At 44.9% G+C, this 23,876-nt stretch overlaps 1 protein-coding gene across 1 annotated transcript in view; it reads right to left on the bottom strand.

Moving 5' to 3' along the window:
* CTDSPL2 (CTD small phosphatase like 2) overlaps positions 1 to 23,876 on the bottom strand; it is a 384,035-nt gene that overhangs the window by 79,228 nt on the left and 280,931 nt on the right. The window contains exon 11 of the mRNA XM_078682962.1: positions 6,583 to 6,709. Within this exon, the coding sequence (XP_078539088.1) occupies positions 6,583 to 6,709 (127 nt within the window). The remainder of the gene's footprint in view (positions 1 to 6,582; positions 6,710 to 23,876) is intronic.

Here is a 23,876-nt window from a genome sequence, read left to right as displayed (position 1 = left end):
TTCTCAGCCCAATGGGCTAAGAATGCTGGGCCTTTTTTACAGAAGTTTACATGGGAAGGAAAGAGCGAGCGCACATGACCCAAAGACTCACTTAAGAAGAATTGTATGGTGTACTACAATAAGATTAATTTGCAAAAATCTATTTGGACCTCATATACATTATAAGTACACTGTCTATATACCATGTTCTTTCAGTGAAGAAAGCAAGCAATAATAAAAGCAAAACGTTCCATAAACACTGGAAAAACACTTTTTCTGTTGTTTTTTTTGGCTCGAAAATGTGTAACCACTGATAACTGTTTTTTAAGATATTGAAAACACTGAAAAAACCCCACCAGAATTTACCAAAAATAGAAACTGAAAACAGGAAAGCCTATTTATAATTTTGCACAAAAAAATATATACAAAAGCAGTGTTGTAGGAGCTGTGGGGGGGGCGACACGAGGAGATTAAGTGGCGACAAAGGTGTAACAAGCTGCCAGACGCCCGTGTGCTGGGAGGGCTATTCAATGAAGTGGGATGAAGCTCTCTGATCCCTTCAGGTCGAGTTGGTGCTATATAACACTGCAAAGAAATATAATTTTTTAAATAAGCAGTGTGGTGAGCGGTATGAGGGAGTGGCTCTTGTGGCATGCATTTTTCACAGTGGGTATTTAATTGTGGCATGCGTTTTTCACTGTGGGTATTTCGGGCTGTTTTATAGTTTAATGTGGCTCTGTGGAGCAGTGGAAGAGACTGCAGGCATTTGTGGCGGTGACGGCGCACAGGAAGGAAGACTCGTCAAAGATAAAGATCGAAATGCAGAGGCCCATGAGAGGAAGGGGGCGGAGAGGAGGTGGCTGGCGCACTAAGTGGCCCACAGATGCAGATCAAAAGGCCATGAAAGGAAGGGGGCAGAGAGGAGCCGGCTCGCGCACTAAGTGGCTCACAGATGCATGGTGGCAAATGGAAGCATGTGCACAAAGCGTGTGATTGTGCGCGTAAGCGACGCACAACCGTTGGCAGCACTTCCAAATGCCCATCTTACTAAATCTCTCGCTATTGCGATCGCTTACGCGATAGGCAAGGCAAGACCTAACAAGAAGAGCTAGTAAATATGGGAATGTGGTGGCAGATGACCAAGAGGCACTGGTGATAAAAGAAGCGCGTGAATGGGAAGAGCGGCCTTGGGAGGTGGGAGGGAAGTAGGAGAGTGGTGGGGGGCGTGGAGCGGCAGACCTTTCAAGTGTGATTGGGGACAGACAAATGGTGGTGTGACGTGGCTGGTTCATTGAAGTCTGTAAAAACATTGTTGTGCTTAAACTTTCTTAGGCTGTTGCTTTAAGGATCATAGCTGCATTGAATACTATATTATCACTTTTTAGAAATATTGTGTGTGTCCACTGTTTGCCAAATAACAACAACCATTGGCAAATGATGAGGGAGGTGTGCCTAGATTGAGTGACCATATGAGGAGGAGGAAAGAGGGAGGAACAGGAGAGGAGGGAGCAGCGGCCGCATGTGGCGTAACAGCCAAAGCAGCCGATCGTGAAGCTGGGGAACCATGTTCGAATCTCGGCGTTGGCTCAAGCATCCTATGATTGTGTGCAAATCACCTAATCTCCCTGTACCTGAAAAAGGAATGTGTCCATCTGTAATGTAACTGGTGATCATATAAAGCGCTCTGATCCCTTCGGGTCGAGTTGGTGCTATATAACACTGCAAAGAAATATAATTTTAAATAAGCAGTGTGGTGAGCGGTATGAGGGGTGGCTTGGTGGGGGTGGCACAGGGATATTAAGTGGAGGCAAAGGTGCAAAAAACTGTGTTGGCTGAGGGGTCAGCACGAGGAGATTGTGGTGGCAGAAGCTTAATAAACACAGAAGCAAAGAGCATGGTAATTGAAACTGCAGCTGTAAGACTTTCATGAAGCCAGTGCAGGAATTAAACAGTCCACTGAGCAGCAGTCAGGTGTGGGATAATGGCCAGAGCAGCCTACCTTCAAGATGGAGAACCAGGTTTGAGTATCGGCTCAGGCATCCTGTGATTGGTGCAAATCATTTAATCGCCCGATGCCTGAAAATGCAATGTGTCCATCTGGAAAGGGCGATTAGACGAGAGGAAAGTAGAAGAGAGACGTGGAGAAGGGGAGGGAGTGTGGCAGGGTTCGAAAGGAGAGAGAGTTGAGAGGCGAAAGGGGTGACGAGGAGGGCTGGGGAGGAGCGCCAGAGGAGTGGGAGAGAAGTACTGGGAAAGGAAAGACAGGTGAGGGAGGAAATGGGCTGAATAGGAGGAAGGAAGAGAAGGAAGGCAGGCAAAGGAAAGAGGGACGGGCGAGAGGGAGGAGAGTGAGCGGAGGTGGGCCTAAGACACGGGAGAGGAGGGCAGGAATGAGAGTAGAGTGAGGCTGAGAGGAGCAAGTTACACACACAAACATGTAAGCTCATGGCTTGCTTCTTCCAGTAATCGATTCCGCTCGGGCAGAGCAGAGCCGTGAGGGCGGGTGTGGGGCAGCGTCTTTGGGTGTGGGGCAGCGGTCTCTGTGGTGGGGCGGGGCACAGAACCCGGAAAGGATCTTATGGCGAACAAAGAGGCACAGGGTGGCAGAGTGGGCTAAAGAACGGTGATGGATTAAACCCAGATCTGTTGACTGGGTGCGAGTGTTTGATTGGTTCAGATGCTCCGTCCATCACCACCCCCTTTTGTACCACTTTGTTCGCCATAAGTTGGCAGGGTATGCTCAGACGTGAGTCCCTTTCTCACTTTGCCATTGGATTCAAGCAAGCCGGGCTGAAGACGGCTGGAATGCCAGAAACCGGTCCTCGGAAGCTTGTTTCCGGTCCAGGGAAGGCATGGCTTGGCAGTTCGGGCTGGACTGTTCCCACGAGGTACAGGGTCAGACTGATTTGCATATGGCCATGTCTGAACTGGGGTGGAAGAGTGGGCTAAAGAACGGTGATGGATTAAACCCTGCTCTGTTGACTGGGCGTGAGCGTTTGATTGGTTCGGATGCTCCGTCCATCACCACCCCCTTTTGTATCACTGGTTTCGTCATTTTGGCATTGGAGATCTACTGTTGGTGTTCCAAACTTCTCGAATATCCTGTCCACCACCTCTTGCTTCAGTTCACATTGATATGAGATGCTTGCCTGTCAGCCTCTGGCCTGCACACCTGGTAAGTGTATTGTGACTGTGATTCAGGGCCCCTGAATGACTATGTCCATAGCACCTGAACTAGGGTGGACAGTTTTGTCGAGTCCTGTGCCCACCCTGTTTGTTGAGGAAGAACATGGTTGCTGTGAGTGTCTGCACCAGCATGGGTTTTCCCATGATCTCTTTCTGAACGGACTTCAATGACAGAAAAACTGTCTCTAGTTCCAGCACGTTTATGTGCTTCGCCATTTCAAGAGAGCTCCCTATGCCACCTGATCCTTAGCCCATTCATGCGAGCTCCCCAGCCGGAGTGTGAGGCACCCGTTGTGATCGTGACTGAGGGAGTTGGTTTTGAAAGAGTCTGCCCATCGTGATGTTTGATACGCTCCACCATTATAGTTTCTTGGGCATTTTTTATGTTACAACCATTAGATTTTCTCACCTCTCGGCGGCCTGTAGCCACTGTCACTAAAGTCACTCCTGTAGTGGTCTCCTGTGCAATCCTGCGTTGCGGATAAGGGGAATACAAGAGGCCACGATGCCAAACAGTTTCAGCACTGTACTCCGAGTTTGCCACTTCTGGTAAAGGTGAATCTTGTCGGTTAGTGCATTGATTCTCTTCTGATCGAGAAATGCTTTTGCTTGAATTTAGTCATGCTCCCAGAAATGTCTTTCCTTTCTGTGGGGTTGATGCTAATTTTTTTTTTAACTTATGGCACACCCTAGGTGATATAGGGTCTGAATTATGATTGTTCTGCTCTCCTAGAATCTCTTGAGTGATCCTTCTTTGTCTAACCGGTCGCCCAGATAAGGGTACACTTGCATTCCCCTTTTCTATAGATGTTTTGCTACTGCCGCTAGGCATTTTGTAAATATCCTTGGTGCAGATTTTATGTCGAAAGCTAATGCCTTGAACTGGTATAGCACTTTATCTGCTACAAGTCTCAGGAGTCTTTTGTGTTTGCCGTACGTGGGACTGTATAGGTATTTTTCCTTACAATCTATGGTTGAGATATATTTTCTTTTCCATAGGTGTGGTATGACCTCTTTAAGAGGTGTCACTTTGATTTTTTGGTTCTTGATGTATCTATCTAAGGTAGGTCTTAAGAGTTTTGGCTGGTTTTGGTACCAGAACTAGAAAGAACACTCTACCTTTGATGAAATCCTCTCTATTGCTTGTTTTCGCAATAGGTCCTTGACCACCTGCTGAGGAGGCTTTGTTCTTTGGAGTTGGCTGGTCTTGGTTTGATGTTTGGATGTTAAGGAGTTCTCAGAACATTTCCCAGACTGGTGTTAGATGTAATAAGATCCCTGTGCGGAGTTTGTTGTTGGAGGGACCGGCCCCTCTTGGGGCTGATGCTCTGCCTCTATCGCCACCGAAACCACTTCCTTTGCTTGCTGGTGCATGGGAATTAAGGTGAGGTGCCTTGCAGTGGGAATTGGGTAGTGGAGGAAGGGTGTCTGGCTTTTGTCTTGGTTCCCACTCTGCTGGTTAGTCTTCTCCTTGGTGCAGAGGTTCTCCTGAAAGTTCTTCTGAACTGTAGTGATCCTATTGACTTTGCAGTCGTATTGTTTATTTTCATGCTCTGCAGGGCTTCATCTACTGAGGTTTCAAAAGGTGTCTTCCCCCAGTGAAGGGCCTATTGACGGCTCCCTGCACCTTAGGCTTAAACCCAGACACCTTCAACCATGCATGCCTTCGCAGGGCAATATCTGTTTCTGCCTGCTGCATCATAGCTAACTTCAAGCAAGCATTGGGGATATTCCTGCCCCCCCTGATGACCCATCTTTCCCTCTTGTACTGATCTGATAGATGTTACATCGATCTTCGATCTCTCCGCACTGCTGGCGACCATGTTTATTGGGGAGTTGGCTATGAACCACTGTGCTGCTGACACGTACTCCATCTTTCTTCTAGACTACATGGCAGCTGATGTTTCTCCTTCCTCTAGCTTACAAAACTATTGACACTTGTCACAGTATACTGACTGTAGAGTCAGATATTACATCCTATGTATACAATCTCATGTGTTACAATTACCCATGATGTCAGGTTGCCAGCGAGGCGCACATCACTATTCCAGGACACCACTGAAAACGCACTAGAGGCAGTGAGTATATTAAAAGAAACTACGCAGGGTGCATTTTTTTTTTAAATAAATGAGTGGCAGGTTTAAAAAACATTGATAACTATGGACACTCATTACGAGGTCTACACTTGCATCATTTTCTGACTTAATAGGTCCTATTATGCTAATAAAAATGATTTTGTGGAGTCAGGCTTTTTTCTATACATTTCACTTAAGACACTTTGCACCAACGTATCCAAATATATTTAGGGACAAGTTGGTTACCTCCAATAGCACTGAGGCGACACCACCCTTCTGAAAAAGCAGGGTAAGCAGATTGAGTGAGAGCTAAAGGCAGTTTCCTCCACTAACTAAGTTCCTTTCACAGCTAGTGTAATCTGTAGTGGGTAAATAGCCTTTTGTGGTTTTCCTCCCAATTTACTAGGTAAAGGCTAGAATCACATTTGGAGGACTTTTTTGTTACTGTAAGTTTCTGATTGAGGTGAATCCAGGATATACACTTATAATAATCTTTATACAACCTAAAGACTTTTTGACCTAGACGTTCAAGAACTTGGTCCATACACTGGTACAAATGGCCACATGACTAGATGGCAATAGAAAGAACTACCTATTTTCAAGTTCTCTGGAGTCAACAAATAGTTCTATGGATATGTGTGAGCACCTACGTAAGTGTAACCCAAAATACACTGCACTGACTACACCAGGATCCAGTCCTAGATGATGCCAGCTCCAGCATATACACTTTGCAGATAAAAGACTACAAATTTGGCATAAATAGCAAAACACAGCACAACGTCCTCACTTGGAGGCTGCAAACCAATACAAAACCAAACGTAGCTCAGTGTAGCATCATATAGGAGGTGCATACTAAAGACTACCCAGCCTAATTAAATGACTAGCAAAGATAGTAAGACACTTTCTCAGAAGTATGTTTACTTAACATGCAGGTCAGTACTTGGAAGGCTGCCAGCCTAGAATTCATAGTACTACCAGACCAAAGAGCTGAGAACATAGTATTCAAAACACTACCAAACCCCTGTATGAACTAACAGGGTCAGGTATCCCAAACATGTACAGCACTGGCTAGTCCAGTGTGTCAGTCCTTGTGTCCTGCAGGCCTGAAAACAATAACCCAGACTCTGCTCCAAAGACCTCCATATAAAACGTACGCCACTAGCAGTCCAGTCTAGGTGGAGCAAATATTAAAGACCCAGAGTCACGCTCCAATTAAAAAAAAAATTATATATATATATATATATATATATATATATATATATATATATACATATATATACACACACACACAAACATGCATAAAGCCCACCAACATAGCACTCTCTCCGAAAATCCATCTTACCTGGTATGCAAAGGCTTGCGGTGAGTTATCAATGATTATTGTTTTTGAAAGATCTCTTCCCAGAATATTTAAATCTTTGATGTAGTTTCCTTGTACACAAACACAATGCTCACGGAATAATCTGTGCCTGGCATGAAAAAAAAGGTTACGTTTATCAATTAGGCAAACGAAGATGACAAATCACAGTGTGCAACAGAAGGAAAACAGAATCATAACCTGTGGCACAGTGTGCAAATAGTAACGCACCATATTTGACCTGAGGCTCAAGTAGGCATCAGGTGCAGGAAAACCTGAGGTTGAAGGGTGACTCTGGATTACTAGCGCACTGCAGTGCCACGGTTGACTATTATTTTTTTTTGTTGCAGAGTTTTATATAGCGCGAACTAGACCCGAATCAGGTATCAGAGCGCTTTACAAAGCACCAGTTACGTTACATGAGGACACACATTCAGTGAGCACAAACCCACAGCAGGACCACAGACTTGGTTGGCACCAGGAACGGTGTAGCATCAGGGTTCACTCTTGGCTTAATCGGCAATCGGCATTACAAAACAAGGTTTGAACCTTGAACTGAACATAAACAGTATTGCAGAACCAAGACTGTATGGTGGTGGTCAACAGAATAAATGAAAGATCAGGAATAAACAGTCTCATTAGGAAGAGGGCGGTGCAACTCTAGGGAAAATGGTGCTTAGTGGGTAGAGGAGGCAGTGCAACATCTGCAGCAAACTATATTGCTTGGTAGACACCAGTAACATTTCTGCATACGGCGTACTCATTGGTGCATTGAAAACAGAAATCTGGCACTGTTATCCAATGGGAGAGAATTCAGGTTGCAGGTAAAGTACGATCTTGTTACTTTTGTAATCCAGTACTGGGCTCCTAGGTCCAGCACTGGGGTCTCAACTTAAAACGGGTAAGTAATTACGTTTCAGTATTTCGTATGATTTTTAAAGAATATTTCTAGTTTTCAAAAGTAGACAGAAGAAATTTCATAGAAAAGCAGACCATGGATTCCTATGGAGAAAATACAGGTAACTAGTAAACCCGATAAGGATTACTTTTGCGGTTCAGTACTGGGCTACGAGGTACAGTACTGGCTTCTCTCCTGATCACAGGTGAGTACTTCGGAATTCGGTTGATTTTATATGAATATTTGAAGTTGTCAAAAGTAGGCACTTAGAAGATTTTTCGAGTCAAACCAGTCAATGTTATCCAATGGCAGGTAAGTGAGTTACAGGTTTCCAGGTGAGTACTCGACTGGTGAAGTTAAGGTTCTGGGCATAGACTCAGGGGTCCCCCAGGGTCAGGTAGGTACAGTTGGTTCACCCTCAGCGGCACAGGGGCGGCCGGGTGCAGAGGTAGTTAGGCCCAATGTTATCCAATGAGGGGCAGGGGGCCTCCGGTTGGTGGCTGCTGACTAACAGGCCACGCGGCTGTGGGAGCTGGGCTCCTGGTTACTTGCTCAGGGCAAGGGGGGTAGTAGAATAGGGCAAAGGTGGCACGGCCAGCGGCACTCGGGCAGCTGGGTGCAGGGTGCTTTTGAGACGTTGGGCGCTCAATGTTGTTCAATGGAAAAGGTAACAAACTAACAAAGGCTGCAGGCTCTGGGACGGAGACGCTTCAGTGGCGACCACCACTTCGAGAGGTAAGTTGGGATCTAGGAGCACAGATAGGTAACCAAAGGAAGGCACAGGGGGGGGGTCGGGTGCAGGGGTGTCTTTAGGTGTCGGGAAGCTTAGCCTCAGCTGGTCACGGTTGGGCCCCGGGTTCCGAGTCTGCAGGCGGCGTCTGGTTCGTCGAGGAGGGTCTTTGGGCACTGGCTTCGGGTCCCAGTCGCCTGGGGGATGTCTTCATGGTCTTGGATCACTTGGGCACAGGTCGGGCTCGGCGGGTGCAGAGTGGGCTGGTCCGGAGCTTCCTGCTGGCAATAGGGGGGTTGTTGCAGCAGAGCCTCTGCTGATGGGAGTCCCAATCTTCAAGAGGGTCAAGGCAGACCGGTCCTCTGGGTGTCCCAAGGTTGCGGTCTGCTGGAGTCACCGGGGTTTAGGCAGGAGCAGGTTCCAGTGTCGACAGGCCGGTAGGACTGGGGACAAGTCAGTTGTTGTCGTCCTGTTAGCAGCTGCACGGCAGGTCTTCTTTTTGATCTTCTTTCTTCTTTTCCTATCAGGATCTGCCGAAGGAAGGTTCAGGGTGCCCCTAAATACTAAATTTATGGGCGTTACAGGTAGGGCAAGGGCAGGGACCAATAGGTCCCTGTCCTGGGGTGGGTACAGCCCCAAGCCTGCTCCTCTCCTGTGGGAGGGGGGCAGGAGCATAGCTGTGATTGGACAGGGCTCCCCATCTTCAAGATGGCTGCAGCCCGAGGTCGTGCTTCACCTCGCCTCTCCCACCTGAGGGGTGGGGTTGGCACAGGCTGGCACACCCCCCTTCTTGACGTAGGGTTTCCCCGCCAGTCTTCCCGCCAGAGAGGGGGTTAGAACAGGTGGGCGCCAGTTGCTGAGTACAGCAAATGGTCTGGAGAACCTCACAGAGGCGGCATGCCTTTGAAGATTCACCCTGCCCATCCTGGGGGAGGAGACCTAGCACCTGGCCCAGGATGTGCATTGTTGCATGCCCAGGAGAGCGGGGGGCTCTCCACCCAGGGGTCCAGCAACATGTCTGCTGCGTGGCAGCCACTCAGCCCAGGCGTGGATTGTAGGTTAGGTTTTCAGGGGGCATCTCTAAGATGCCCTCTGGTGCATTTTACATTAAATCCCACACTGGCATCAGTGCAGGTTTAATGTGCTGAGAAGTTTGGTACCAAACTTGTCAGTCTTCAGTGTAGCCATTATGGTGCTGTGAAGTTCGTAATGACAACCTCCCAGAACCATATACTCTTAATGGCATCACTGTACTTACAGTGCCCAGGAATTGGCCTGGGAACTGTAGGGGCACGGGACTCATGCACCTGTGCCCACACCTCTGGCATAGGGCACCCAGCTAGAGGGGTGACTTAGGTTTGCCAGGGCAGTAGGTTCTGTGGGCCTGGCAGACAGGGATGTGTGCCATGTCGACTCTTTGTTTAGTTCTGCACCAAGGCCGTGTGTGGGCGTCGGGGTATAGGGACCCTGAGGGTAGCACAGTAAGTGCTGCAGCCCTCAGGGGTCTTCTCTGGTCACCATGCTCTGGGTGCCTAGGGTACCATTTAGTAGGGGCTGACAGGTGGCCAGAGATGCCAATTGGGTTTTAGTTTCAACACAGTTTTAAGGAAGAAACACCAGCCCTGGGTACCTGGTTGGCAGGAGCCCAGGGCACACTCAGTCAAAGCACATCAGCAGTTCAGAAAAAAGTGGGGGCATACCAGTGGAAGAAAGATGGCACTCTCACAATCAGGGGTTCCAGTCTTCCCCTATCTCAACGACTGGCTGTTGAAGGCGGGCTCGCCCCAGACAGTAGTCTCCCACCTCCAGATTACGGCCGATCTCCTGCATTTGTTGGGGTTCTCCATCATTGTGCTGAAGTCGCACCGGATTCCCCCTCAGAAGCTCCTCTTCATCTTTGCGGTTCTGGATACGACGCAGTTTCGGGCCTATTCTCCTGAACGGCGAGTCCAAGATATTCAGGCTATGATTCCGCTATTTCGGCCTCTATCCTGGGTTTCGGTCAGGATGGCCCTGAGGCTGCTGGGCCTCATGGCCTCCTGCATCCTACTAGTCACTCATGCCAGATGGCCTATGCGGGCTCCTCAGTGGGACCTGAAGTTCCAGTACATTGGTGGCTCACAAACCGACATTGGGTCCAGGGCAGATCCCTCTCCCTTCCTCAACCGGAGCACACAGTAGTGACTGACGCGTACCTCCTGGTATGGGGGGGAACACATGGGAGAGGCGGAGATCAGAGGCCTCTGGTCTCCGGCGGAGTCCAGGCTCCATATCAACCTTCTAGAGCCTCAGGCGATCTGACTTGCACTGAAGGCATTCCTTCCCTCTGTCAAAGGGAAACATGAAATAGTTATGTAGACATATCTAAAATCACAGCATTATGCTTGTATTGGTTGATGGCTCACTTACTCAAATACAACTCTACTGCTTTGAGTCCATCAGTGGGATTAAGTCTAGTATATAAATGATCAAAATGTAATTGTCAGACCAGGGAACATCATTTAGTTTACTTAAATAATGAGCTGTGTCTCTTATGTAAGTGGGCAGTGTTGTTACAAATTCTAATAGTCCACCTTTGGCTGAGATAATAGGTCTACCCGGAACGAGGGAGACTTTTTTGTGGATCTTGGGGATGAAATATATGACCTGTGTCACTGGGAATTCGTTACTCAAGAACAGAAATTCATCATTTGAGATGAGCCCAACTCTTTTCCATTTCATCAGAACTTGTTTGAATGTCTATTTGACCTCTTTCAGCTGTTTTTGGTTGTACTTTTTATAACATGCCGTGTCTTCCAAGTGTCTATATGCTTCCATTAAATATTCTCTCCTGGGTCATAGTGATAGAGCAAGAATTTGCATGTTACGCAACTTGCTTGAGTCATGAACCTCGAATCTGTCATAACCCGGTAACAAAATTTGTATGTTGTACTAATTTCCCTTTATTTTTGAATGTACGTGTATCTTAGTGATGCTTGCCTATGTGTTTTACTAATACGATTAATTTATGTTTCTAAAAATGGCCGCCGTTTAGAATATTGCTTCTGCGCATGCGTTAGTCACACTCACGTGACGTGACGTAATTATGATTTGGAGGGAAAGGGTGCGCATGCGTAATAGCCACAAGATGGATGCTGTGTAATAACATGGTGAAGCTTGTGCAGATGCTCTCGTGTTATTGTGTATTGCACTAAACCATAACTGCATAGTATATTTTTATAGTGATAAGGCATAAGTACTCAATCATGTTATGTAGTTTATTCATTTATTTCTATGTTCTAATTTGTTTTCGCTTACTTTTCATGTACCGTGATAAACGGGGGGTCCGAATGGGTCGAAAGCCATCTTGAAGGTCTCTTCTGCGCATGACCGCGCAGCCCAGGGAGCAATAGCCTTGAGCGGTGGAACTCAGCCAGCTGGCAGCCACAGACAAGATGCTCCTGAGAAAACCACCTCTGACCCAGGAGGATGGAGAAATTGTGTTCCTAACTTGCTACATTGTGAACTCTCCATTGTATTCTGTGTTACTTGTCTGTGGGAAACCTAAACTGGCTAGGCGGTACCCTAGAATGTAAATCAGGCCTTAGAAAAGTCTGTTCTGATTGGTGTGTTAACCTAGCCTACTTTGGGACCAATCGAAATTGGGGATTCTGACACTTTGCAACATTGGGGGGTGGTACACTGACCCGAAAATAGTATATCTAGCCTAGGTTTAGCTATAGAATTTGTCCAACTTGTCTGAATAGCTGACCTGTCACGGACCCAACGCATTCAATAGGTGACTGAATACAGAGGTGCTGCGGAGCACTCTGTCCGAATTTGACCATAGACTTTTAAAGGTTTTTACTAAACCTTAAGTGCTGGCGGAGCACTTTTGCTGGGGAGTTCGCTAACCCAATCGGGGTTCTGACTGATAGCTGCAGAGAGGGTGGAGCGCAGGCGTTGCTTCTGAACTGCGGGTGCTGGTCGTGCCTTGGTGGTCCTGTCCTGATCCTAATCTGGGTTTCCTGTCCTGTCCTGGGTTGTCCATTCTGCACCTGCTGTCCCATTGATGACTGCTATTCCTTGGGGTATTTCCTGTCCTTGACTGATCCGTGGCCAGGGTTGGTTTTCACACCATTCTAGGTAAATATATAGATAGGGCTGAAACTCTATATTGCACCTTTCTATTTTTCCTGTCTTTGCTTCAATAAAGACATACCTCGCACATGGTATATTTTCCATGCTTTCCGCAAAATCTACCCTATGAAAACCTATTGCATTGAATTTTCATAGCATGTTCCTATGTTACCCTACCCTTTTAGAGCACATTATTTCCATACTGTCTATGAATTATAAATGTGGTTTATAATTTTCTCCTGAATTCCATTCTCGAAATAATCATATTAGAATATTAGCGTGTTTCACTCTTACCCCTTTTTGATAGATGTATACGATTCCTAAATTTCCACTCATTTCCATGACGTATGTCCCAATAGTATAATTCTAGTACATGCGAATAGCTTGCTCATTTATAGATGTCTATTCTTGAAGTTCAGTTTAAGTCTACTTAGCGTGTTCCCTGTCACTCTATTTACAAACTTAAATGATTACCCTTACACTATTCTTGTATGGTTATGTGTTTTTTGTTATCTTGATTATCAATTGCCTTTTAACTGTAAACCTAATGCTCGCAGATATTGATTACTAGATAAAACCTTTAAACTTTCCAGTTGTCCGTGGTCATTTTATGAAAATCAAAGGTATTTTAAAGTTGGGTTTTGTATTTTGCCTGCCTTTCTTCACAGCTAGCTCCCAGATCCATTGTGGTCATAGGTACCCGTAACGGTGGATGGTAAGTCGGGTACACTAGAATACAACAGGAAGGAATCAGGGTGCTGATGGTAGATTGTGAGGTCACCTGATTAATGTATATGGTGAATTGAAATTTATGGGCCCGAAAACTATATGGTGAAATTATTGGTCAGGTGACCCCCGATCTCTATCAGTATTTCTGGTAGCAGAGGTAATGGTTAGGGACTAGTTAAAGTTAGGTAGGACTAGTTAAGCTAGATAAGTTGGATGCTGCTAGTTGAGAAAGAACTTTTGCTGCTAAAAGAGTAAAGATTTTAGGTGAACTGATCACTCACGTGAAATGCTTTGCTTTGAAAAATTATGAAATGTTTTAAAATTGTTATTCTTGTTATTATACTGTTATATGTATTTATCCATTCGTTAGTAAAACGTCTTCAGTGTTGTCAGGAATCCCCGGGGAATTGAATAGCGAGTGGTGAAGAGAATCCACTTGCTTTGAGGTCACTTACTCCAGGAAGGTTAGTGCAGGTTAGGTAGAACTGGAAGCACTAACTAGGGTTTTTTCTGAATGTATGTTTGAATAAATGTTAGCAACGAGGTTCGTTGGCAAAATTCCTATTGTGGCATAACCTAGTGAGGGTCACACCGGAAAAGTAGCAGGTTCATCGGAGCTTGGGTGAAAGCAAAGGGGCTCGCTGGTGAAACTTTAGACTTGGATATATCCCAGAAAGGTGGATGAGTCTAGGGAAGTAGCAGGTTCCCCAATGCTTGTGTGAAGGGTAGGCAGAAGAGATCTACCCATAGTGTGTGAAAAGTAAATGGAAGTAGTTTACTTGCAGTGAAAGAAATCTTTCCTGTCTAGACACAGTGGCGAATGTGTATTCGTTGTAAAATAACCAAGCACTAGCACTTTAGAAAGAAATAAAGTTTCCGTTACCTTGTAAAGGAGGGAGTCAGTCGCGAAGCTGCTCTGACGTCACTCCGTGCAGCGCTGGGATTGGTAGACGCAGCGGGTGTGTAGCGGAGCTGGAATTGTAAAGGAGGGGTGAGTGCTGAAGCGTGAGAACCTGTCTCGCGAAAGGCCGCGCACCCATTGGTCGAGAATATTTGAATTCGTGCATTTCATTGGTCACACGAAAATAAGAAACGCACTAGGATTGGGAGTGACTTGTAAACACAGCCGCTCGCAGAAGTCTTATGTGGCATTCGTACAGACCGCATACTAGACCTGATCCTCGGCATATGGGATTTGAGGACGATCAGTGGAAAGGTGTTAAAAATGACATTATGTACGGAAATAAAAGAAAAGTGTCCTTTGTAAAGAAAGTAAAGAATTACTTCAAAAAGGACAAACTGATTAGAACCAGAGAAGGTGTTGTCATTCCGCCACCAAATACTCCCGCATCTTTCATGCTGTTTGACAAAGGGTACCATACCTGCGTATGGTTGGAAAATTGGGTGGAGTACACCAAGGATGACGGAGTATTGGCTTTTCCGTTAGACGGTACATTTAATGGCAGAATTTTATTTAATTTGAGGACCCGAATGAATGACTTACATCCCAGACCTAGATTAACGCAGTATGAAGCACTAGAATTGTGGGAGATTGAAGCTTTTGAAAGGGATAAGCCGCGAATGGATAAAGGGTTAACAAAATTTTATCCGAAACTGAAACAAGAGACCCGTGACAAAAAGATGAAACAGTGGAGACCGAATAGGATTGTAGAAGGACTGTTTCCAATGATGCCAGCAGGGGGTCCTCCTGCAGGGGAAAAGAAGACCGAAAAGTGTAAGCATTGGGTGCCTACTGGAGTGTCGGATGATGAATTGTTAGATGACCTGTTTTTAAGAAGTCCACCTCCTTATAATGAAGGACACCGACCTTCTAGTGAAGGGGATAATTCTCGAAGACCTCAGCCCCAGGAAGAGGCTAGATCTGCCAGTGTGGGAGGGGGTTGCTTCATGCCTCCCTATACCGAGAGTTTAGGTCCCGTAGATGCAAGGGATATTTATCCAAGAATGCCAGTTAGTGGGGACGCAAGATACTCCCGTGAAAGAGACTTTTGCTCTAGATCTCCCTACGAAGGTGAGGCAAGACCATCCGGTTCAGGAATACCGTTCCTAAACCCTCCATATGAGGAAGAACCACGATCCCTAGGTACAGGTATTTTGCACCCAAGACCTAGTTATGGTGAAAGACCCAGAGAAACACCTCCCACTGCCCCGAGTTGTGCTCCAACCTTAACCCCACAAGTATTATACGACAATTCCGTCGAAAGGATATTGGAGGACAGAGAACGAGAAGCACTAGCTAAACAGAGAGCTGAAATAGTTCAGAGGATTTCACAATTAAATGCAAGCCCTGATTCTTTAACAATTCCGGTTACTATTGGACCAGTGGTTCCCTTGTATGGGGACCGACAGGAAAGTCCAAGAACTCCAGTCATTACCCCAGTTGTAGCCCAACCGAGATCAGAGCCCTTAATTATAGACGACTTAACAAGTGAATGTGAGTCTGAAGTGTCGCTAATGGATCTGCCCAATAGGGAACCAGGAAAAAGGATGCAGAAAAGACAATCCTTTTAATGTGAGGGAGATTCAAATGGAATCAACTTCGGGTACTAAGAGTGTCACAGTAGTAACTCCTGAAGAAATTGAGAGATGGAGTCGAGAATTAGAAAAACAGACTTCAGTCAAAACCTCTAGATCTCTACAAACTGAGAGTAGAAATAGAAGAACTAATGGCAGGAAATGTAGGATTAGATCGATTAGCTACCTACACAGAAGAAGAGCTGTTTATTTGCAAGAGCCTCACTCGAAATGCCAGAGTACTCCATGAAAAGCTAACTGACACTGCAGCTAGTATGGGAATAGATATCTCGAAATCAAAGCCTTTGCAAAAGCCGTACAGAGCAGATTTCTCAGACAAGGATCTGGAAAACCTGAACATGTCAGGGAAGAAGGCACAGGTCAAAGAGTTATTGACAGTATTACAGAAATGGGGAGATGTGGACAGGTGGAAAGCCAGGTGGGCCAAGAAGAAAGATGAGGCTAGATCTAAACAAGTAACTCCTCAGTCTGTTCTGAAAGAAGCTGATAAACCAGAGCAGTTGTGTCCTATGCGTGAAGTGCCAGGTGGAAAATATGTACATGTCCCATGGTCCAGACAGGATATTGTGTCTTTTACAAATGATTTCCCAAAATTACGAGAGAAGCCTGTGGACTGGTACAGGCAGGTGGAAAGGTTTGTAAAGGTTCAGAAATGCCTGTGGAAAGATTTGGATGGGTTCTTTGACATCGTAGTTCCGGTAGACTTATGGACCGAGTGTAAAATAGCCATAGCATGGCCTAATGAGGAATACCCGAGGGACTCTAGAACAGGAGAACCCTCTAAAGAAGTGATGAGAAAATATGATCAAGTGATACAACATTTGAAGCTAAAAGTGCCCGCAAAGGAAACTGATTGGACAAAAATAGATCGAACCACGCAGGAAAGGGACGAGACTGTGCACTCCTTTTATGAAAGACTGTTACAGGTGTTTAAAACGTATAGCGGTATAGATAACATCGAGATGAAGGACATGACCCACTTCATTTACAGGTTTGTAAACGGTTTAAGACCCGAAATTTGTCAGTGGATCAAAGATAACAAAATCTGTTGGCAGTCCAAGAAAATAGACGAGGTCCTACGGTATGCAAAATACTGTGAGGACGAGATGGCAGATAAGAAAAAGGCCCTCAAGGAAAAAGTGATGTGGGCACAGGTAAAGCTCGCAGAACAACAGGAAAAGCAATTCAGTAAATTGAGTAAAGGTACCCAAAATCAAGGCCCTGGGGGTGGGGGAAAGCCAAAAGTAAAAATGAGCAAAGAAGCAGCAAAAAAGAAATTTCCTTGCCACCAGTGCGGGGAAATTGGACATTGGCGAGACGAGTGTCCGTATTTACAGAATAATAATACCCAAACCCCTGATTTAATTTCACAGATGCAGAATGAAAGACCAAGAAAGACCCAGCAGCAGGTAAAAACAATCCAAGTGCCCCGAGCGCCAAAACCTAGTTTTAAGGGAAAATCACCGCAGGGTGACGACATAGAAATCTGGGGAGGTAATGAGAACAGAAATGCAGCAACTTCGCAGTATTTATTAAATGACACTTTTCTCTGTGACGACGAGTACTGACGGGGCCTGAGAGGGGAGGACAAGGAGTGTGTACTTGGCGCCTCCTTGCCGGTAGACCAGTCAGGGCCATACATTGAAGGAAAGGTTGATGGAAATGATGTCACCTTTCTGTTGGACACTGGTGCTACCCGTTCTACTGCGAGAACAGCGGACGTTACAAACCTACCCCTCTCAGGAGAAGCAATCCAGGTAGTAGGTGTATCTAATCAATTGATTAGTACCCCAGTTACTGAGCCCATGGAGATTTCAATAGGGAACTTCAAAGAAATGCATAGATTTGTCGTTTGTGACACCAGTCCCGTAAACTTACTGGGACGTGATTTGTTGTGCAAAAGGAACTGTACTATCTTTTGCACACCAAAAGGCGTCGAAATTCAGACCCCAGATGAAGATGGCATCTATAAATTAATGTTAATCAGACCTGACTCAGAGATTAAACGACTGACTGTACAAGACATACCCGAAGAACTTCAAAAGACAGTGAAATCAGAAGTATGGGACTTTACTGGAAAGGATGTAGGATTAATGGCAAATGTAGATCCCATAAAAATAGCCATGAAAGAAAATGCAGTTTAACCCAATACCAAGCCTTACAGAATGAGTGCCGAAGTGAGAGCAGGAGTTGCCATTGAAATACAGAAATTACTAGAAGCAAACATCATACAAGAAGTGATGAGCAGCCCTTGTAATGCTCCAATAATTGGAATCAAGAAACCTAGTGGCAAGTACAGAGTAGTGCAGGACCTGAGAAAGGTAAACAAGATCGTTGTTCCTTGCTGTCCTATTGTCCCGAACCCCGCAGTGATCTTATATCAGATTCCCTGGGATGCTGAGTGGTTTACCGTGATTGACCTATGTCATGCATTCTTTTCGATCCCATTGCATCCAGATAGCAAATTTCTTTTCTCATTTGCTTTCAACAGTCACGTGTACGTTTGGAACAGGGTCCCCCAAGGGTACACAGAAAGCCCCTCTATCTTTAATCAGATCCTGAAAAAGTGCCTCGAATCTTTAGTCTTACCTGGAAAGTCTGTTTTGGTACAATATATAGATGACCTTTTGGTGGCATCTAAAAGTCATAGGGATTGTGTGATTGACACCATTGCCTTGCTGAATCACCTAGGTGAAAAGGGACATAAAGTGGCCCCTGAGAAATTGCAGTTCTGTTCCAAATCAGTGAAATATCTGGGGCACCAGATAGAAAAAGGCATCAGAAAAGTCACTTCAGAGAGAGTCAGTATAATTCAAAAGATGCAGTTACCCAGTACTCAGAAAGAGATCAGAATGTTTCTTGAGGTTGTAGGATACTGCAGGCAATGGATTGTGGGATTCGCAGTCCTAGCAAAGCCTTTGATAAATATGACCAAGAAAGGAGCAAAGGATCCAGTTGAATGGGATGATGAAAGCTTAACAGCATTCACTAAATTACGAGACTGCCTGTGTACAGCTCCTGCTTTAGGAATGCCTGACTATTCTAAGGAGTTTGCCTTGTTCTGTGACACACAAGACAATTGTGCATTGTCAGTCTTAACCCAGGAGCATGGGTTGATTAGACGCCCAGTGGCATATTTTTCTGCCACTTTGGATCCAGTGGCTGCTGGATTACCTGGATGTCTGAAAGCAGTAGCTGCCACTTGCACGAGCTTAGAGCAGAGTGAATCCATTGTAAAGGGACATCCTGTAACTGTGTATGTTCCACATGCAGTTGTAATTTTACTGACTCGAACAAAGACCCAGTATCTCACCCCTAGTCGGCTGACTAAATACGAGAGGATTCTCGTGGGTGCTGCAAATGTAGTTATTACTCGATGTAATATACTGAACCCAGCCACCCTACTCCCTGACTCAATGGTTGTAGAAGACCAAGGAGCAAACGAGCATGACTGCATTGACCTGACAGAATTCAGAACTAAACCCCGCCCAGACATTAAAGAAACACCTTTGCCTGAACATGATGAGCAATGGTTTGTGGATGGCTTATGTATGAGACACGAACTTGTAGGCCTAAGCGCTGCCTATGCTGTAGTCTCTTTAACCAGCATTAAAGAAGCATCATGTTTATTTGGAGTAAAGTCTGCACAAGTAGCCGAATAGATAGCATTGATAAGAGCTTGCAAATTGGGGAAGGACAAAAAAATAACAGTGTATACTGACAGTCAGTACTGTTATGGGGTTGTGCATGACTTTGGCCAATTATGGCTACAAAGAGAATTCCTGACTTCATCAGGTACTCCCATCCGGAATGGAGGGGTTGTACAAAATTTACTGGAAGCTATCCAATTACCAAAAGAATTGGCAGTAGTCAAATGTGTTGCCCATAAAAGAGGCCTTGACGCTGTATCTTTGGGAAATGATTTTGCTGACCGAGTGGCAAAACAATGTGCTATGGACCGCATGACAATAAATATCAGACTGGGAGAGACTGGAAACAGCTGCCAACTTATGATGTTTGAAGAGGTACCTACCTGGGATGAAGTGAGAGAATGGCAGCATGCTGTGCCTTGGGAAGAGAAAGAGAAGTGGAAGGAACTTGGTTGTCGACCAAGGAGTGAGGATGGTGTCATTGTGGGCCCAAAGGGTATGCCTGTGTTACCTAGACACCTGCTCTCCACTATGGCAAGATTAATACATGGAAGTTCACACACTGGTAGGGATGCCATGGTTCTGGTGTTTCAACAGACCTGGTTTAATCCGAAGTTCAGGAAGGTAGCAGAATCACTCTGCCAGAGGTGCCTGACATGCCAACAGTTCAACGCTGGTAAAAGAACAGTAGTTGAACTAGGAAAAATTGGCAGATCAGGAGGTCCCTTTGTAAGAATTCAAATTGACTTCATCACCATGCCTCGTTGTGAGGGAAAAAGATATGTCATTGTCTGCCTGTTTTCAAAATGGGTGGAGGCTTACCCTGCCCCACAGAATGATGCCATGACGGTAGCCAAACTGTTACTGAAAGAGTTGATACCTAGGTTCGGGGTTCCAGTCATGATTGAATCAGATAGAGGCGGACATTTTCAGAATGAGATACTGGCTCAGCTCTGTAAAGCATTTGGAATCACACAAAAGCTGCACTGTGCACATCGTCCAGAGGCTTCTGGAGTAGTAGAACAAATAAATGGCACTATAAAATCGAGATTAGCAAAAATGTGTGACTCTACTGGCATGAATTGGATTACTGCTTTGCCTCTTGTCCTGATGGGACTCAGAAGTATTCCAGATCGGAAAACAGGCTTGAGCCCCCATGAAATCCTAATGGGAAGAGTGATGAGACAAGCATGGGTACCAGGATACAAACTGTTAAGCATTTCTGATGATTTGGTACTTGAATACTGCAAGCAACTGGGTGACCAAGTGCGTTCTATCTCTCGCCAGATTGGGGAAGACGCCGTCGCCAACCCGACAACTCCAGTTCACAAATTGGTTCCTGGTGACTGGGTTAGAATCAAGAAGAATACTCGTTCGAGTTGCCTTGAATCAAGGTGGGGAGAAAAACGCCAGATAATACTGGTGACCACGACAGCAGTGAAGTGTGCAGGCGTTCCCAAGTGAATCCATGCCAGCCATACACAGAAAGTAGTTCCAGACGAGGAACCTGGAGCTGAAGGTTGTCCAGCTGAGGGGTCTGCAGATGTTGGTCCTGAAGTAGCTGATGACGAACAACCGAGCACCAGCCAAGATGATTGGATACCCATAATCGACCTAACGGAGGACCCAATCAGAACAGGAGAACGGAACCAAGAAGATAGAGAGTGGAATAGAGAGGACGAGATAGGCACAGGCGAAGACCCTCAGATCATTGAGATTCACATCAAATCTGAGGACGAAGAGGGAGGTCAGACAGGGACAGAACAAGTGATCGATACTCCTCCACCGACTCCTGAAATTGAAAAGGGACAGACTAGAACTAGTACAAAAGTTCGAGCAGAAGAAAATCAAGAGATCGAAGTGCTTGAACAGGATCAGATAGAACTAGAAGAACGTGTTCAGGACACAGAAACAGACATTCGAAAGCCAAAATCAAAATTCACCTGAACCAGGCCAGCTTAGTAACCAGGCAGAAGAAATAGATACAAGACCTGGGATTAGTCAGATAGGAAGGGAAGAGACAGAAGTGCCACAAACAAACGAAAATAAAAGGGTATTAGAAGAAAGCCAAATCACAGTGCCAGCTAAAAGACTCAGGAAAAAGAAAAATATTGAACCGGGATTTATTAAGAAACTGAGACTGAGAATAAACAGTAGAAGAAAAACTTGCAGAAAGAAGGAAAAGCCCTCGAATTACAGAACAAGCTGGAGGAAGCTCCAAAAGAAGGAGTGATCGAATAAAAAGAATGAACGAGAAATACCAAGATCCTGAATGGACATTTTTAATTTTGGAGGATTTTGAGGATCTTGATTTAACTGACGAAAGTGACGGAGAACCGATTGCTGATCAGTCCACAGAAGAGGAAGACGAATTAACCTGAAGTTGCACAAAGTAAGCTAACTGTGCAAAGTTACGGAGAGGGGTTGAGAAATCTTCTTCTGAACGAAAATGTCTGATTCAAACGTGAATGGAAGGCCTAGACGCAGTTGTTGCAAAACATGCTGCAAAGTATGTATATGTAGTATAGCTATAGGGATAATAATTTGGATAGGACTAACAGTTTTCATTCCTTTTATGTTAAGCAGAAATACTAATATTTACCCTACTCAGACTGTGACCACTGACACTGAAGAACTGACACCACGAAGTGTAGAAAGACGTGAAAAAGCACTCAGACAAACAAAACGAGACTTAGAAGCATCAGATGAGGAAGGACTACATTATCATGGAGTTAGAAACCAGACACAGTTAAATGTTTTCGCTAATCTTTTAGTGCACTATGTAGAAACTATGGAAATAGAAGACTGCTATGTCTGCATGAAGCTACCTATTTCTGTAGCTGAAGGCGTGACTTATCATCACCTACCTCTGACCTATGGAATTTCCTGTAGCATTTTAGCTAGTTTATTTTACAAAAGAGGACCGTTACAGTACTACTATTCTAATTCAGACGTGATATTTTCTGAACTTCCTATATACGTGGAAATCTGAATCCTGTACATACCAAAAGTGACGTTACACGTTATATGGGAGAATACTTTCTGACTATAGGTACTATAGACTTAAATGAAGCACACAGAGACAACTTGACCTGTTCATTACATGAACAAGAAAAGATATTTTTAAACATGGCAGAGAAAAGAAGGGAGAGTTTCCAAAGAAAGGCAAATGACAAGAGACAGAAAACTCCTAAATGGGCTGAAAATATGGAAGGCACCTCAAATGGTGGGAGTGGTCCTGCTCTGTTGCTGGATTTCGAAAGGAAAGGGAAACTTTGTCTTCATCGCGAGAAGACTAGTTATTATAATAAAATTTTCATTGGTTCCAGTCAATGTGAACACAATTACAAGGTAATTGGAGGTTGGGGTTTCAAAAATGGGTCAGAACCTGTGTTTCCCGGAATTTATTATTTATGTGGAAACAAGGCTTATTTCAAATTGCCGGATCACTGGTATGGAAGCTGCTACTTTGGCATTGTTTTCCCGAAAATATACCATGTGAAAGAAATTGCTGGAAGCAGTGAAAACACTAATGGCTTAGTGCGTAGTAGAAGAGAAAGCGTAGGTAAAATAATGGGTAGTATTTTTAGTGCACCGATACATGGAGTGGGAGTGGTTCTGAACACTCACAGAATTTGCAAATTATCCACAATAGTGGATGTGTTGTCTACTGACACAGCTCATGGATTCCTGCTGGTCAATACCGAAATGGTTGCGATCAGATCAATGGTTTTGCAGAACAGACTTGCGCTAGACACTATTAGCAAAAGAGGGCGGAGTCTGCCGGATGCTGAAGGCGCAACATTGTTGCACTTACATACCGGACAAAAGTGTACAGATCAAAAGATATGTGAAAAACATTACTAATTTGGAAAAGGAACTCAAACCACTGGAGGTTGACAGTGCCTGGAAGAGACTTGTAGATGGTCTCTCCAATGTAGGTCATTGGTTTGCTAATTTAGGTAGAAGTTTATTGTTTAAGGTACTGATGCCAATTGGAGTGATAGGTCTCCTCATACTCCTCATATTCATCTGTTGCAAATGTCGCAAACACACAAAGAAGTACACGGTGGATGGAAGGGGTGTGAAGCGGAGTGTGGATGAGCTTGAATTGGAAGAGATGAATAATCAGATTTACAAAAAGGTGAAAAATTCTCACCATGATAAAGATGTGAAAGAGAAATTGAATCGCCTGTTGGAAGAGATTGAGATGCACAAGGTGTGAGAAAAGTTGGCATCTGATTCCATTTTTGTTTGTGATGATAGTAAATATCATCAAAGAGGGGATTGATAGAGCAAGAATTTGCATGTTACGCAACTTGCTTGAGTCATGAACCTCGAATCTGTCATAACCCGGTAACAAAATTTGTATGTTGTACTAACTTCCCTTTATTTTTGAATGTACGTGTATCTTAGTGATGTTTGCCTATGTGTTTTACTAATACGATTAATTTAGGTTTCTAAAAATGGCCGCCGTTTAGAATATTGCTTCTGCGCATGCGTTAGTCACACTCACGTGACGTAATTATGATTTGGAGGGAAAGGGTGCGCATGCGTAATAGCCACAAGATGGATGCTGTGTAATAACATGGTGAAG

This window comes from Lissotriton helveticus, chromosome 3_1 (assembly GCF_964261635.1).
Source record: "Lissotriton helveticus chromosome 3_1, aLisHel1.1, whole genome shotgun sequence".
Lineage (NCBI taxonomy): Eukaryota > Metazoa > Chordata > Amphibia > Caudata > Salamandridae > Lissotriton > Lissotriton helveticus.
This window is presented reverse-complemented; position numbering and strand designations above follow the sequence as displayed.